The sequence below is a fragment of the Xyrauchen texanus genome, chromosome 29 (genome assembly GCF_025860055.1).
Source record: "Xyrauchen texanus isolate HMW12.3.18 chromosome 29, RBS_HiC_50CHRs, whole genome shotgun sequence".
NCBI lineage: Eukaryota > Metazoa > Chordata > Actinopteri > Cypriniformes > Catostomidae > Xyrauchen > Xyrauchen texanus.
In genome coordinates this window covers 31,942,327-31,960,284 of record NC_068304.1, presented here as the reverse complement: position 1 = coordinate 31,960,284, position 17,958 = coordinate 31,942,327, and the positions used below count along the sequence as shown (strand labels likewise).

Genomic DNA, 17,958 nt, shown 5'->3' with positions numbered 1-17,958 from the left:
CCCAGGACAGTCAGCATTTTATCGTAGGGAAACTAGCAGACACTGAAGTCACCCTGCCCGTCCTGGGACAAAAAAAAGGTCAGTTTCTTAAAGTTCCTAGAACATCAGACTCGTCGCTTTATTCCAATCCTGCGGAGTAGAGATCAGGAGCGTGAGACTGCTTAACCAGCATGGCATCTGCCCTCCCTCCCTTCACCCTGGCCAGGCATGTGGCCCCTCCTGAGCAGGGCTGGGTCAGTTGTGGGGGTTAATGGACGTGGTATGAATGAACAGTGAAACTGCATCATGACAAGCATCATTCAGTTGACACTGGCCATTTCTGTAGCCAACAGGGAATTTCCCTGCAATGGCATGCATTTGTGTGTGCTATCCATACTTAAAAACACACGAAAGAAAGAAAGAAAGAAAGAAAGAAAGAAAGAAAGAAAGAAAGAAAGAAAGAAAAAGAAAGAAAGAGGACATTGATGCACACAAAACCGTTCTAGATGGCCATCTGCATAAAAGGAAAGAAAGCCCAGGGCAAACACTAAATGCACATTAAATGATGCAATGTTCTGAAAGTCGCCTCGCCACAAAAACATTTAGTGTATTTTAATCTCAGGTCCTCTAGTGGAGGACTATATGAAAGTAAACGTGTGTCATGTCATGTCATGAGAGGCTGCGCGTGCCACTCAACATCTGTCCGGTGTCAAACTCCGCACACAGCACAGGTCTGTAACATGTTTATTAATGAAAATGAAATGAAAATATGTTGCACTATTTCTTGCAACTTTGCAATAGGAGAGTCCAGTTTTGCGCATATTTTACCAGTCTAGCCGTTCAAATGACAGAAAAGAACTAACATTGTCCGTATCCCCTAAAATATCATAACAGTAGAGATCACATTGTATATATACTATATAATTGTATATAAATTATTTATTTACACTAAATCAATGAAAATCACATCTGGAGCGATGTACACAATGCACAGCTGTAATCGAAAAGGTTTTTAATGTTGCATCGATTTACGGTTTGACTCCAAGTCAGAAAGTGGGTAAATATTATTAACATTAGGCTACTTCAACGCATTTCACACAGACATTACCTTAGAATTCACAAAAGGTACTCATAACTGACGTACACGTTAGCAATTCGATCAGAACATCAAGATAATGAGGAAAAAGCGTTGCGCTTACTTACCGTCTACTTTTTCGGATTTTATTATAGTCAACGGCTTCATATCGACAGCTGCCGTCATGGTCACGCATTCAATGTATATATATTTCAAGTCTGTCTGTATGTGTTCAAGCGTGTTCCGTTAGAATAGTTCCAAATGTGTCCTCCAAAGTCCGTATCTGTGTTGCAAGTTTCTTTGAAATTACACAGTTTTCCCTTTGACAAGATACGATTTCTGAAGTCTTGAAGTAGCTCTCTCTCTCTCGCTCTCTCTCTCTCTCTCTCTCTCTATCTCTCTTTCTCTCTCTATCTCTCTCCCCGGTTGTATCTTAATCACTCTTTCATTCCCTCCCTCCTGTTAGTTACCTCAGTAAGGGCGGTTCTGTGTGCGGCGCGCGGAAGAGGCAGATCCTCGCGTGAAGGGGGCGGTGTTATACGCTTATTTACTTCAATTCAATTATACTCCACTCTGCTGTCTCTCCCTCAGAAATAAGTAATGTAAGTACAATACGCTTGTCAGAATATGCATAGATCCAAGAAAAAATTGAATTAAATAAATATAAAAAATTATATGAATGAATATATATATATATATATATATATATATATATATATATATATATATATATATATATATATATATATATATATATTCATTCATATCATTTTCATTCAAAAAATTTTATATTTATTAATTCTATTTTTTCTTGGATCTATGCATATATATATATATATATATATATATATATATATATATATATATATATATATATATATATATATATATATATAATATTACATTGCATCTGACCTGACAAAAAGTTTGACCATTTGCTGAACACATAGAATAGTTAATGGTACTTCCCATTTGTTAATTTCACTTACTGTTAGGAACATTTTCAACACTGAGAAGCTGATACTAGCAAACACAACAATTTCATAAAGAAACCGAGAACAGATCTTGTCCATTATGTGTAAATACTCTTTGAGCAACATCTCCGGGCTAAGAAAACACATATGTATTGTTGCCCAACTCCACTGATGCAATTGACTGCTAAAAGTGTCACATCACAGTAATAGCTCAAAAACATTCATCTGTACTAGCATTTGCTGTTCTTTGGAAATTTCTACAGCCAAGACATGTTGTCCTCCAAATGATGAAATGTGGCATACCTCACAATCTCAAGAAAAGCTGCCAAGGCCAATAAAACAATTAAATATATTTAAACACACTGATGAACATTTCATGCTTTTCTCCACGGCATCCACGCACAACTCACCACGTGCCCCTGGGTAGCTCAGCGAGTAAAGAGTTGTGAGCTCGAATCCAGGGCGTGCTGAGTAAATCCAGCCAGGTCTCCTAAGCAACCGAATTGGCCCGGTTGCTAGGGAGGGTAGAGTCACATGGGGTAACCTCCTCGTGGTCACTATAATGTGGTTCTTGCTTTCGGTGGGGCATGTGGTAAGTTGTGTGTGGATGCCGCGGAGAAAAGAATGAAGCCTCCACATATGCTCTGTCTCCGCAGTAACGCGCTCAACAAGCCACATGATAAGATGCATGGATTGATGGTCTTAGACACAGAGGCAATTGAGATTCGTCAACCGATTGAGGTGAGTCACTATGCCACAACGAGAATTTAGGCCTTGTTCAGACAGCCACTAAAAATCAGATTTTTGAAACAAAAATCCCACCCACACACACACTCAACAACTTCTGGCCATGAACAACGAACCCGCATTGGCTCATGTTTTAGTATCTCATTCGTCTTGCTGATAATATGTTCAATTTAACTCTTACCAAAGCAATTCATTCTTTAAAGTGCAAGAGGATCAAAGGTAGATAAAAAAGATATGTCTCCTGTCTGGCTAATCGTCTGCGAATGATCTGAAAGAAACGAGTGCACTCGTAACTTCGGCCAAACCCTCATAAACACCTCAGCGTATTTCCTGCCCACCATGACTAGATCAGTAAAATCCCAAACCCAGGATTTTACAGAGGATCCTCTCACTGTGTCCACAGTGCTGGATCTGAATCACAGCCAACAATTTGATATGTCTGAAACAGCATTTGTAATAAACACCTCTAATTTAATGGAAATGTATTATTGTTTACTTGATCTTTGTTTATTAAAAAAATAAAATGCAAAAATCTCAGGGTAACACTTTACAATATGTATAGCACTTTATACTGTATACCGTATATATCATCTGCTAATGATCTGTATCATATATGTATATATGTATATCTATTAAAGAATTTATTAATCTTTGTTAATGTTATTAAATTAAAATTGTTCATTTTAAGTTCATGTTAGTTCATTGTGCATTAATTAAAGTTTACAAATGCAATTTTTGATTTGAAAAAGGTATTAGTATATGTTGAATTAACATTAATCAAGATTAATAAATACTGTAGTAATTGTTGTTCAATGTCAGCTCATGTTAACTAATGTTGTGAACTAATGCTAACAAATGGAACCTTATTGTAAAGTGTTACCAATCAGAGTTCCAGTAAGGCATTTACTATGGAAGTGGCATACACTATTTCAAAAGAATAGGCACACAACATAAACATTATATGCAAAAGAAGGTCGTTTTTTAATCTATTTTTTATTATTATTATTTTCTAATATATTAAAAGCTGTGAGTAAGACTCAGGCAGCTGTTATGGCTCAATTAGACAGTTATAGGGGCCCCATTCATTCCATTGTAGACACTTTACTGTAACCACCATTTTTGCCCCTTTTAAAATAAATTAGAGACAAGTCAAAATTGTGGATGCTCTAAGTTAATTAGCTACCATGGTAACATATTGCCTTTGTAATTTTCATGTGCTGATCAGCTTGTTTCCTATGTGGAGCCCAGTGTTTTTGACAACTGTGGAAACGTCTACCTAAAAAACATCATAGCGGATTGGTATGCTTCTGAAAAACTAATATGACCTACCCTATTTTCCACAAAGATACCTATCAATGGAGACAGAGTAAGAGCGTGACCAACCCACGTCTCTGTGTTCAGATTAACCCTAATAGCTGGGTCAATACTAGGAAGCAGGTATGATAGTACACAGCTTCAAATGGAGCTGAGGGGCCGGGTAGCCAGAGTTATTGATTAGGTATAGATTTTTAAACTGGGATTCTACAGTGTCCATTAAGCCACCTGGATAGTGTTTCATCTGACAGATATGAGTGATTATGGAAATGGCTGAGTCTTTATGGGGCTTCTGTGGTCAGCTCCTCGCAAGAACTTGTCAATGAGAGTTGAATAGGGGGATGGGAAGTTAATGGAAGGAGGGCATCTCGCACTTCTCCCCCTTCTGTCAGTCAGTCAGTCACTCATTCCCTTTACCCCCTCTCACTACTCCTCTTTGTTTCAAGTCTTAATGAGCTCCTTGTATGTAGTTTTAAAAGGATAGACAGTCTCCCTTGCGCCCAGGGGCAGCTATTAAGACTAATGGGGTTGCTGACTAACATCACAGCCAGAGGTTGCTGAGTGGCCCTTTTTCCTCCTTATAAGAAGGAGGAAAAAGTCTGCAACTAGTCTGTTGCTTTGATGCCAGTTCATCTGAGATGAAGTTAGTACATTTGTATTAGTTTCTCACTTCTATTCAATTGTGAGTCAGTATCATGTTTGATTAGATGTCATTGAAGTATTTACAATCTATGGCTTGATCCATGAAGGTTTTCATTGCAGAATGACATTTAGTCCATTCGTTTCCTAATTAGAAGGGAGGGCTACATCCAGCATGCAGTCTGTCACTGATCTCTTTTGATGCCAGATTGATAGAGTTTTATCTTTTTCTTAGTCTTTTTAATTATATGTCAATAGTATGTTTCAGGTTGTGGCCACGGCCCCCCACTCTTCATAATAGTGCTCCATATGGGTCTTCAATGACGGATTCTTAAACTTTAAAATTTGGTCCCCCAAATCGGTTATATTTGTTAACATTTTGACATTGATTTTTTTATTGTCAATAATGTTTATTCAGGCTTCTTAAATCTGAAGAAGGCCGCTGAAAATACTGGATGTTCAGAACAAATTTACCTACCTTTTATTTATTTTTTCCATGCTGGTATCTCTCTTATTAGATGGAAAATACAATTTGGAAAGAATCACTTTGAAAAGGAGGAACCTTTGGTCCCTTTTACAGTACCACATGCACACATATTATGGCCAGTAACCATTCTCATCATATCTTGCCTCAGCTACAAATTGGTGCTCAGCTAATCATAGGGTAAACAGGTTTCTCAGAAACCTCCTCTGAAAGTTATGGAACCTATTGGAATTATACAAAATTCTGTCAGAACTCAGGGGAGTCTTGGTTTTGATTCACAAATTCGAAATTCTTTCATTTTCCAACTTGGATCCCAAGCAACATCTTAGGTTGTTGATTCCCCAAAACAAACAGTCTCCAAGATACAGTAAAGAAAAAACACGTCTCTCTCACTCTGGCCCACCACACTTACTGGAAACATGTGCCTTGCCTAAGAACTGTTCATAGTTCTATGGGAATCAAGACTGAGGAGAGGATTCAGGCTGTGTAAAGGAGTTCATTATGTTTCAGTCATGTTGTCATGGTTTTGACACTTATGAGGTATCAAATCAGACTGGGTAAGAGATCAGAAGCATAATGATGGCAAATTGGCTACCAGCAAGAATCAAACCATGGATGCTAAAATGAAGAGGTTGTGCATGGCATGAAAGAGCCTTCATAATAGGGGAGGGTGGCATGAACAAAGTCTTATTTCATAGTATGTGTAATTTTATATGGTTATTACAGTTAAGCTGACATGTGAAATTGTTTGATGTAAAAATTCTCCTCATATCCCAGCTTAAAATGCAGAGACAATTATAAGTAAGCCATATGTAAGTTGAATGCTCCAACAAGTGTTCTGTGGCACTATCAAAACAATCCTCTGTTGTTTAAGTGGCTGTAAAACATTACACAGTAACACTGCCCAATGATGTAAGTTTGGGGTTGGACTATCAGTTTGTACAATCAATGGAGGGAAGTTACATGTGTGAAGTTTTCTGGAATCTTTTTTTAAACAGTTAGTATTGTTGCAGTTCAATTTGGTAACACCAGTTGCGCAGCAATTACAAATTTGAGCATCAAAGTCCTGCCTATTGACAGCCGCACAAATATGTCCAACACACTTATAATGGAATAGTACCAATTGACACATCTCTACTTTTGCACAGTATACAGCATACTGCACTTCTCTAGTTCATACATTGTGTGTGCCATTAAAATGACATTACTGATTTATTACTTGATTTATTACTTAATTTATTACCACACAACATAAGATTAAGTGGAAAACACAGGGGCAGGGGATCATTCACTTTCTCGCAGTGACACTGTTCATTAAACAATGTACCATTCACACATCAACACGCACAAATGTGGCAGACACACTTGTCTTTGTGTATTGCTGGTAAAGGCTGTTTGTGCGTGTGCTTGCTGAATGGTTAATGAGGATCCTGGAAAGCAGATGGGGGTTTACCGACAGTGTCCTTGCCACCTCCAAAGAGGGGAGGGGGATTGGTTCAACAAAGACTAAGCTCTTTCTTATCAATTAGCACTGCTAAAAAGCACATATCTCTCCCCCATTAGCTCCACCACGTGTCTGCTATTCACCCTATTGTGTGGTAAATTAATTTGAATCACTCCATCTTGCCCTCACTCCTCCTCCTCTCTCTAGGCATCTCTGCCCTCCAGTCTTTCTCTCTTTCACACACACACACACACACACACACACACACACACACACACACACACACACACACACACACACACACACACACACACACACTTTGGTTTCCATGTTTTATGGGGACTTTCCATAGACATAATGGTTTTTATACTGTACAAACTTTATATTCTATCCCCTAAACCTAACCCTACCCCTAAACCTAACCCTCACAGAAAACTTTCTGCATTTTTACATTTTCAAAAAACATAATTTAGTATGATTTATAAGCTGTTTTCCTCATGGGGACCAACAAAATGTCCCCACTAGGTCAAAAATTTCGGGTTTTACTATCCTTATGGGGACATTTGGTCCCCACAAACTGATAAATACACGCTCACACATACACACACACACACACACATGCAAGGCACAAGCAGGCCACAGTGTTGCTGTACCTCAGTCCATTGATCTGAGTGTTCAATGAACTGTAATATCTATGAATCCATAATATACTGTAGGAAAGCAATACACAGATGTCCTGTGTCTGTTACAGGAATAGTTCACCCATAAATTACAATTTTGTCATAATTTGCTTAAACTTCTTGTCGTTCCGTCCCTATATTGTTTTCTTGATTCCGTGAAACACAAAATGAGTTGTCATGTCTGAGATCCTCTTGCATAACAAGATGACTGATCGTGACACTGCAAGATATTAAAAAAAATTGGTGTTTCTTAAACTTTTTAGCAAATCAATCACACTTTAACTAAATGCTTACAGTAATTTGTCTTCTAACAATTTCCAATGGTATGTGTACAGTAGATGAATCACAAGAAGTGTGTGATTTTTTAAATGATTATTATTATTATTAAATCATGTATATTTCCTACATAGTGTAATTTTTCTATTTCTGTATTTGTTTTAATAGAACGCTATGGCAGAAATGACTGTGATGGATATGACATTTTAAAATTTTCTTGCGAGGCTAATTTAATAGCAACAATTATATGTATCCTAAATACACACAACTAAATATTATTTTTGCATAATTTGTCAAAAAGACAGCTTGATTGAAAATTATGGCCAATAAAAATATTCCAAGTGACGTTTACCTTGCATTTTCATGGTTTTCTTCAAATACCACTTGTCTTATATTCCATCTCAAGCATGCTCTTCATTAAAACTTTTCAAGTACACTTAACAAAAAAAAAAGAAATAAAGAAAGAACTTTACAGGGGCAAAATTGTTTTGTGTTGGACAGATAAATATTGAAATAGTTTAGATTATATAAGCTTTAACGATATAATAATTTGTATCGTTATCATACATTTTCATAATTTTATATTGAAAGTCTCGGTCTGGGACAGGCTAAAACTATACAATCTATACATATAAGGCATTTGAAAAGTACCAAAATTAAATTATTAAGGCTGAAAATGTTTCCACATCAGTTTCAATGTGACCATATACAGTATATATATATATATATATATATATATATATATATATATATATATATATATATATAATGAAAGTGATAAGAATGTGCCTGAAGTTGAAGAAACACCCAAATGTGAAAGCTCTATGGCAGAGAGCAAAATTATCAGTGAACAGTGACTTAAATATATTGCATGGCTTCATAAGAATTTTTATATAGCACACAAATTGAATGAAAGCTCAGACAATCTGCTTTAAACCTCCTTTTGTGTACCATGAATAAAAATAAAAATAATGCAGAATTGGAACAACAAATGGGTGAGAAAATGATGAGACAATATATTATTTTTATTATTGTGAACTACTCCTTTAGTTTTGTAAATTCAGAATGTTCAGCATATGTAAATGTTACATATAAATTTGATTTTGTAACATCATGTTGCATGAATCTCCTTTGCGTAAACCATAATGAAGAAATAAAATATTTAGAGAGGAACTGAAGTTAGGTTTCGACACTTGACCTTGCTTGGAGCTGCAGTACTAAACTTTCACTCATGCGTACTTGTAGCTAAAAATGTTCTATCTCTCTTTTTTTGTTTTACAGTTGGGGGAAGTGTGTGCCGGGCTGATTAGCATCACTGTTTCCTCCTTTCCCATAACCCCCAGACCCCCGCCAGTCGTCTGTTTATTTTAACCCAGAAAAAAATGGGCCTTTGCCCACGAGGACGTGCCCCTCATCAGAGACAGCACTCTTCCCCAAACACACACACATATATTTATATACAAAGATATAGACTTAGACTTTCACACACACACACACACACACACACACACACACACACACACACACACACACGCACACACACACACACACCTAGTCATCAATTTCTGTACTTCTAAAATATAAGCCAGTGATCTGAAATCTCCATAACACAGCTGTCAGTGTTGCCCAAATGTGTGATCGCGTGTTTGTGTTTTAGGAATACACACATTGATGTGGGAGTATACCAGCGCTTGTGTGATTTTAATGGATGGAGCTGTGAGAATGTGTGTTAATTTGTAAGTTCATTAATATTATCTTGTTAACATTCTTATAAAAAGGATAGTTTTATTTCTGGGTGCTGGTTAACGCAACATTCCAGTTGTGCTCAAAAAGCAATATAATAAAAGCAATGTTGCGAATCACCTGTTCATCTACATACAGGCAAATCATTTATTCATAATTATGGATTTGAGGAGCAATAATGTGTGACAAAGTGCAGAAAACTGACACTAGCTTTTCCACTCACATACAGGTCCCATATGTGTAGTGTACAAAAGCTGTTTACAACCTGTCTTCTGGTTTAACAGCCTGCACCTGCACTTACAAATGCAGGACAGGTACAGCTACATGGAACACTGCTTACATACGCCAACGCAAGCTGTCTCAAAGCAAGTGGGTGTCTGCGTGTGTGTGTATGTGCCGTGGTATGTCGCGTAACACGTTTCACAGCACACCTGGAAACAACAGGGCGACCTGCTTTTCCAAAGGTCTGCTTTTGCTAATGGAACAAATTCCACCTCTTCTCTGACTTCAGACACAGCTGTATGGCACTGATTAATTACATTTCATAATTCAGGCTGTTAAAGCAAATATGGGAGGCTTTCAAACATAACTGGATTGAACAGAAAGGGACAGCGGAAGAAATGACCTAAAGCGAGAAATCCACAAAGCCAAATCTCTGTCATCGTTGGAGAGTTGGTCATCTTATTGGAAAGAACATCGTGAACAAAACTGATGACATATTGAACTGAAAAATTAAAATGTATGACAGCTTTGAATCAACACTTAACATTATTACATCATGTACCAAAGTGATTAAATCTGTTTTGACTGTACGTGTGCTGTGGTGTGGAGATGAGCATTCTCTACCATTTATTCTCTATAGAAGCTGAGTAACAGGCTTGTATGAGGGATTCATACATTCGAATCACCAGCATTAAGTTAAAGAGGGTACACTTTATAATTCAACTGAATTGTACACAAGCATTTTAGACACTTACATTTGCCGTGCTCTGTCCATGCACGGAATTAACCGCTCAGGCAATGTCAATGGTATGGCCTATTTTAGGGGTTGTCCAGATTACAATTTAAGATCAAGCAGAGCTATAGATATGTACAAATTTACAACCAAGATCAACCTTAAAATTATACAAAAAAAAATAGTTTTAAGCCATGTATTTAAAATATATAGCAAAAATTTTAGATGTTTTCAGATCAGTCTGTTTTTAAAGGTTTCTATGTTATCTAAAATATAATAAAAAATCCCCCTATGAAGACATTGAAGAGTTTTTACTTATGAAACCATATTGTTGTGCTCTACAGTGCTTGAGTTTCTGGTGGATTCAGTGCTTAAATCAAATGTTTTACATATTACAATGTTTACTTCAGTTTTTTAATGCATTTTGCATGATTTCATTGTGTTTGTGTGTGTTCCTTTCTTACATAATAAAGTATATATACACAAAACCAAAGCGGCAGACCCTTATAGCTTTTTTGAGTATTCTAATTTCTTCCTTGCCAGTGAACATGTCATGGAATTAGAGCCTGTAACTATCTGATGATGGAAGTGTATTATTTACAGCTAAGCATGTTGTATTTTTACTTTATACTTTAAAACTTTTACTAAATGTAACAGTCAGAAGAACTGCTCTAGACAAGAGCTCCTGACAGACGGGTGGCCCGTTTCATTCTGACTAACAGCTGTAGCAGTCCAACGGTTTTTGCATGTGGTAACTTGGATGACAGTTCAAGAGTCTGTTTTGAGGTTACCGTCTCATACAGGCAAGCTCATTCACTGGTTTAGACTTGACTATTATGTGCCTCACCAATGACCAAAAAAACTGCAATCTGTTATCCGACCTGATTTCTTTTTTTGATTCTGCTGGCACGTTGTAGCAAAGGATTAAGGGCCCTGAGAACATTAGTATTGCTCTGAGGTTGCTCTTCGATATCTCAGGAGACTTAATGGAGCTTTCATTTGTATTGAAGTAATAAATTTGTCTCAGATGTTTTATCCTAAAATTCCATTATGGAGAAAAAAGACTGAAATGAGATGGATAGCATAGCTCAGAAAATTTGGAATTGGAAGAACATTCCTTGAGAAAAGTTTCATACTGAAATATTTGACTTTTGATTGCAGATTTGGTATCTTGGTAAATCTGAGCAGAGTTTGTGACTTTGTTGAGATGTCTTCTGAAACTCTTGTGAGATTAATGACATCCTTGCTGAGAAGCAGGAGACTTAAAATTAGAATTTTTTTGCCATTTAATCTCATTGCTGTTTAGAGGAATCTTAGTTATTAAAGAGATATCATTTGTGATTTTTATATCCTAAGGGGGTTAAAGTCAATAGCATGATTCATTGAGCAAACTCCCTAAACATGCAGCCCATAAGATTGAATAAAACATCAAACTTCAGACCTTTCACTCTGCTCAAACCCTCAGATGCATCACCTTTGAGTAAAAAAGAGATAAGAGGTCATTTTTTTCCAGTTGACGTATGATGGTGCAACATACTCAGGCAGAGCTGGAGGCTTTCAGTGTCTCCAGAAACAAACATCAGCAAATCCCATCAAACCTGACCTGGCCCAGTTCCCCGCGTACTCCCTAAGGGGCCCTGAGGCTTGGGAAAAGAATGGCTGCTGCTGAGCCCTTGTGCCCTTGCACCCCAATGGCTTTATGTCCCACTTGGGAGGTGTCAACTGAGAATTAGTGCCAATGCTGGATCCATCCCAACACACACACATCCACACATATACATACAGATGGCGCATGTCACCATTCATTCCATATTTCATTCTGAAAAGCAGGGAGGCTGATGTCAAACACTGGGAGGAATGTTCTTATGTTGTATAAACATAAAAAAAAAACTAAAAAAATGTCGAGCTTGCAGCCACCTCCCCCATTTCATGTCACATAGAAACACACACAAATAAAAAACACACATAGGCTGAGTGTGGCAGAGAAAACGTTGTTCGCCGGGGCATGACAGGGATATTGACCCCAATGAGATGCCTTAAACAGATGCTTTACAGTTTCCTCCCCCTCAAAAATTCTGTGTTTGTGTTCACATGCACATTTCATAGTCGCACACAAAGATCTCTGTTTTATGCCAAATAGTATTCAATTTTACATTGTGTCAAGAGTGTTTTGACCTCAATTTGAGCTTTTGGTACTGCAATAGTTGCATTTTTTTCTGCACTTTCTGCCATTAAAGACAGCATGAAACACTGTTTGCAACTCATTTCACTTCTGTAATCTGATGTATGCATGTGAATATACAGGATGTTAAACAAGAAAATATGTAGGAATGGACTTGATTTTGTAAACTGGGAAAAGTCACCGTTGTATACCAAAATGGAACTAGGTGGTTGGAGGTGAGGGGTTGAAGAATGAAAGGGATTTGTGAAGTCAGCCTAATAAAGGTGTCCATTGATTCCAATCCCAACATACAAACAGCTTCTGGTGTCTTACCATTAGTGATGCACTCTGGTCCATTGGGAACCTCTTGCAGGGTGATGTGGTGGACATACAGTGGTCTGGATTGAGCTGGGTTTTGTGGGTGGCACACTGCAGGAGGTTGTATCTGTGGTATCATACTAATGGCCATACCACCAACTGGCCTCTACAGAAACAAAACAGAAAAACAAACTAGTGTAAACACTGTGCTCCAGCGTCTATGTAAAGATTTAAAGGTGAATTATGCCATTTATATATGTTTAAAATCCCTCTTCTATCACAGTTTAAAGTGCAGAGACAACTTGGTAGCACTTTATTTTACAGTTCTGCTCTACATTTACATACAATATAATTACAACAACTAAAGTAATTACAAGGTACTAACCCTAAACCTAACCTTAACCCATATTAAGTACATGTTGTTACCTAATATTACTCAGCGCTCTCTTGGGAATACTGAAAGTGCACATTCTGTAAAATAAAGTGCAACTGACAACTTAAAGTAAACCATTGTAATTTGATGTCCCTGAGAAGTGTAAACATGTGGCTCTGTTGCGATCTAAATCTAAACATTGCACTGTTTATTTCAGCATCCTGACCAACCCGACATTGCACCATTGGCTCAACCAATGGTGAGAGTTTGAGGTGGGACTACATTTTTGTTTAGCCAATGGAAGATGGGGGAGTGGTTTGAAAACATAAGGTGTGTTTGACTTTCTGTGCCTTGCCCTATAGATATGCAAGATTTACAGATTGCAGTCACGGGAGGAGTTGAAAATAGAGCTGTCAAGCCAGACACTTTGCCTTTCCCGTCGAACCTACAGTATATCAGTCACGAAAGATTGTGCAATGTTTGCTTTCTTTATTGCAGATGAAATGTTCTTTAGATGTTTAAATTTTACATACAAAATATAACAAGAAACATTATTCATTTGAAACGTTTATGTGCTTCATTTTAGAGTTCCTGCTGTGTTTACAAGAGGAAAGTCCAATAAAGCCAATATTAATTTAATACCAATAAAGGAGTCTGATTTTTTTTTGATTTTACCATAATAAACTAAAAATATCATGATATAAATTATAATTTTTTAGACTGCTGCAGTAATGGCTGCATTGACTGGCTGGTCACGATGTACTACTGTACCTGTTACTTTTTCAAAGCTGTACAGGATGGAACATTCACAGTCATATGTGATTAATAGATGATATATATTTTTTAATCCTTATATAGAGATTGCTGAGGTCAATTTCCATTAATAGATATTAATCTTTAGAATGATCCATTCAGCACTCTTGCCTCACAGCAAGAAGGTCTCGAGTCCCGGCTCAACTGGGCCTTTTTGTGTGGAGTTTGCATGTTCTCCCCATGTTTGTGTGGGTTTCCTCCGGGTGCTCTGGTTTCCCCCAAAAGATATGCAGGTTAAGTTAATTGGAGACCCTAAATTGTCCATAGGTGTGAGTGAGAGTGTGAATGTGAATGTCTGTGTGTTTGTTTCCCTGTGATGGACTGGCCACCTGTCCAGGGTGTTTCTCAGAGGATAGACTCCAGCACTACCCGTGACCATGCATAGGACAAGTGGCTATATAAGATGGATGGATGGATGGATTCTAGTGTACAAATACAAATTTCTCAAAAGACACATAAAACATCATGAGATCTGGATGAGGATCAGTAGACGATTTGGATTGCTGAGCCTCCTTGTGAAAACAGTTTCTAACACCATTGGAAATTTCGCTCTGTTCTTCACACAAAACTATGCGCTATGGACTATAGCGCAAATCAAATGCACTGCTTTATTGGTTCTTAGCATGTTATAGGACAGGCGAGTTATAGTACAGCCCCAGCTGACCATTCAGTAAGCCCTGCCTTCAAAGCATTTCTGACCAATCCTATCTTAACAACTGTTACTATTTTTCCAACGAGAGTCTTCAGGAGTAATGTGTGTTTTGAATAGTATTAAGAAGAATTTATAGAAATGATCCTACAAATGTTAAATACATTGTTGCTGGGTCATTTGTAATATAGTGACATGAGGTAACCAAAATTATTCATTTTCATTGGAAAAGCAGCTTGGACAGTTAAATGTCTCATTTTGTGTTCCACAGAATATAAAGTTGGTATAAGAGTTTGGAATAACATGAACATTAGATGACCTACCACTGTTTATATTTTGCTGTTCACTTTGTTATTTCTTAGATGTATGAGGGTGTAGCAGCGGGGGCGTTGTCAAGCGCCCGTCCGGGAGAGAAAAGCGGTAAGGGCGCTCACACCTGAGCTAAATGATAACTAACACCTGTGTCTAATTTCAGTAACATGAGGAGAGCGGCATAAGAGGGCAGGAGCGAGAGAGCAAGAGAGAGAACCAAGGAAGACTGTCTCTGATGTGCTGTAAAAACTTAAGAATTAAAGAAAACTTACCCCTTAAGTTGACGTTTGTTTCCGTCCCGTCCTTGAGCTATTTCACAGTGGTGCCAAAACCCGGGACTATTTTTATTTTTTTTGGTTATGTGATGGAACCAAGTCGCCCCATAGAGTCCTCCCAGCTGGCGGAAATCCTCCAGTCCCTCGCTAATCTCCATCAGGGCCACCAACAAACCCTGCTTGAGCTCCGGCAGGATCAAGATCGGCGGTTCTTCGAGGTCATGCGGGCTCAGGCAGAGGACCGACTCGCTATCCGGAGCCTCCTCAGCCAGGAGGCTGCGTCAGCCCCAGCCGCGACCCCGGACACCCACGCTACACTGCCCCCGCCCATGTTACAGAAGATGGGGGTGGCAGATGATCCTGAGGCCTTCCTCGACCTCTTTGAGAGGACGGCTGAAATCTGGGGCTGGCCGCCTGAACAATGGGCAGCCCGGCTAATTCCTCTCCTGTCCGGGAAGCACAGCTCGCGGCACAACAACTGCCAGCGACGAGCCTCCTGGCTTATTCTGACCTGAAGAGGGCCATTCTGCAGCGGGTTGGTCGGAGCCCGGAAGAGAATCGCCAGCTCTTCCGGAGCATGAAGCTGGAGAAATCCGACCGCCCGTTTGCGTTTGTTCAACGGCTCCGGGACGCTTGTCGGCAGTGGCTGCTCGCGGGGACCGCGACGTCGAGGGAGTTATCGATCAGGTGGTACTGGAGCAATTTACGCAAAGACTGCCCAGGAGAACGGCGGAATGGGTCCAGTGCCACCGCCCGGCGTCGCTGGAGGCAGCTGTGCAGCTCAGCGGAGGACCACCTGGCGGCGATCCCGAGGGCAGATGAGCCCTCCCCTCTCTCTCTCTCCCCTTCCCCTGTGTCTTCCCCTGTTTTCCCCCTGTTCCCTCTCGCTCTGCTCTCTCCCCAGGGCCCGTTCCTGCCCCCGCAGGCGTGGAGGATACATCAGGCCAACTTCCCGGCCGTGGGAGAACCCGCCTAACCCTTCCCCGTCCTTCAGCCGCTCTCCTCCTCAGGTGGTGGCGCCCGCCAGCACGGGTGCGGCCGTGGCGCCTGGGCCGGTCTGTTGGAGGTGCGGAGACCGGACCACTTCCGGGATCAGTGTCCACTGATGGAGGTGGGGACGGTGGTGCGGGTCTCCGATGTCCCGCAGGCTGCCCCGGTCGGGCTGGAGCGTACCGGGTCCCGGTAAGGATCCAGGGGGTACATACCAAGCATTGATGGATACCGGCTGTAATCAGACCACCATCCACCAACGCTTGGTTCAACCCGGGGCTTTGGGCACAGCTAAACGGGTGAGGGTGAGGTGTGTGCATGGGGATATTCACAAGTACCCCGTGGTGACTTTAGCAATCAAATTCCGGGGAGAAAAACACAGTGTGGAGGCAGCGGTTAGTTCCCGCCTCACCCATCCGCTAATCTTGGGTACTGATTGGCCGAATTTTAGAAATGTATTAGAGGGAGTTTGTGCGGATGGGTCCTGCATGAAAGTGAAAAGGTGTGTGATGTGCGATGCTTTGGCAGGGGAGGCGGAGCCGGGGCCGTCCTCGGCTGCTCCGAGTGACGAGGGAAGGGGCGAGGGGGTCACCCCTCCTCTCAGGGAGTTCCCTGAGGGGGACTTCCCCTTGGAGCAGTCGCGGGATGAAACCCTTAAACACGCCTTTGACCAAGTGAGAGTAATCGATGGTCAACAACTCCGGCCGGGTGTCGCCATTTCATATCGTATTTTTCACTTATTAAAGATCGGTTATATAGAGTGACGCAGGACGCTCAAACAAAGGAGGAGGTGGCACAATTGTTGATTCCACGGAGCCGCCGGGAAATGGTTTTCCAGGCGGCTCACTATAATCCTATGGCCGGTCACCTAGGGGAACGGAAAACACTTTTCCATCTAATAGCCCGTTTCTATTGGCCGGGCATTGGCGGCGACGTTCGCAGGTGGTGTGCGACGTGCCGCGAATGTCAGCTGGTAAACCCACCGGCCACCCCAAAAGCGCCTTTGCGCCCCCTTCCATTGATCGAGGTTCCTTCGAGAGAATTGGAATGGACCTCGTCGGGCCATTAGAACGGACGTCATCGCGGACATCGCTTTGTGTTAGTCCTGGTGGATTACGCAACGCGGTATCCGGAAGCAGTGCCTCTGAGCAACATCTCAGCACGCAGTGTTGCCGGGGCACTCTTCAAGATAATCTCCGGTGGGGGTTCCGAAAGAAATCCTCACCGATCAAGGCACTACGTTTATGTCACGAACACTTCGCGAACTTTACGAATTGTTGGGCATTAAGTCGATTCAGCACTAGCGTGTACCATCCGCAGACGGATGGGCTGGTGGAAACGATTTAATAAAACATTAAAAAATATGATTCAGTAAATTCGTACACGAAGACGCTTAGGAATTGGGATAAATGGCTGGACCCCCTGTTATTCGCGGTACGAGAGGTTCCGCAAGCCTCCACGGGATTTTCCCCATTTGAGCTGCTATCACGGATGACGCCCACGCTGGGTCCTCGACGTCATCCGTGAAACTTGGGAGGAGGGGCCTTCCAATGCCAAAAATGAAATTCAATACGTTCTTGATCTTAGAGCAAAACTCCACACACTGGGGCAATTAACACAGGAGAATTTGCTCCAGGCTCAAGAACGCCAACGCCGGCTGTATGACAGGGGTGCTCAGCTACGGGAATTTGCACCGGGAGATAAAGTACTTGTATTACTCCCAACATCGAAGCTCAAAATTACTCGCCAAGTGGCAA

General features: G+C 40.5%; 1 protein-coding gene and 1 long non-coding RNA gene across 5 annotated transcripts in view; one reads left to right on the top strand and one right to left on the bottom strand.

Moving 5' to 3' along the window:
• Positions 1 to 17,958, bottom strand: part of LOC127622906 (protein c-ets-1-B-like) — a 57,846-nt gene that overhangs the window by 28,651 nt on the left and 11,237 nt on the right. For 2 of the 4 annotated variants that reach the window (XM_052097063.1, XM_052097064.1), the window contains exon 3: positions 12,805 to 12,955. In XM_052097063.1, the coding sequence (XP_051953023.1) occupies positions 12,805 to 12,955 (151 nt within the window). Of the gene's footprint in view, positions 1 to 1,182; positions 1,476 to 12,804; positions 12,956 to 17,958 lie in introns of those variants that run through there. The other 2 variants (XM_052097065.1, XM_052097066.1) reach the window with 1 other exon arrangement.
• On the top strand, positions 669 to 10,662 carry LOC127622918 (uncharacterized). Its single transcript, XR_007968021.1, has 4 exons — positions 669 to 710; positions 1,521 to 1,656; positions 2,685 to 2,769; positions 8,894 to 10,662. It is a non-coding gene; the product is annotated as an uncharacterized LOC127622918 (long non-coding RNA).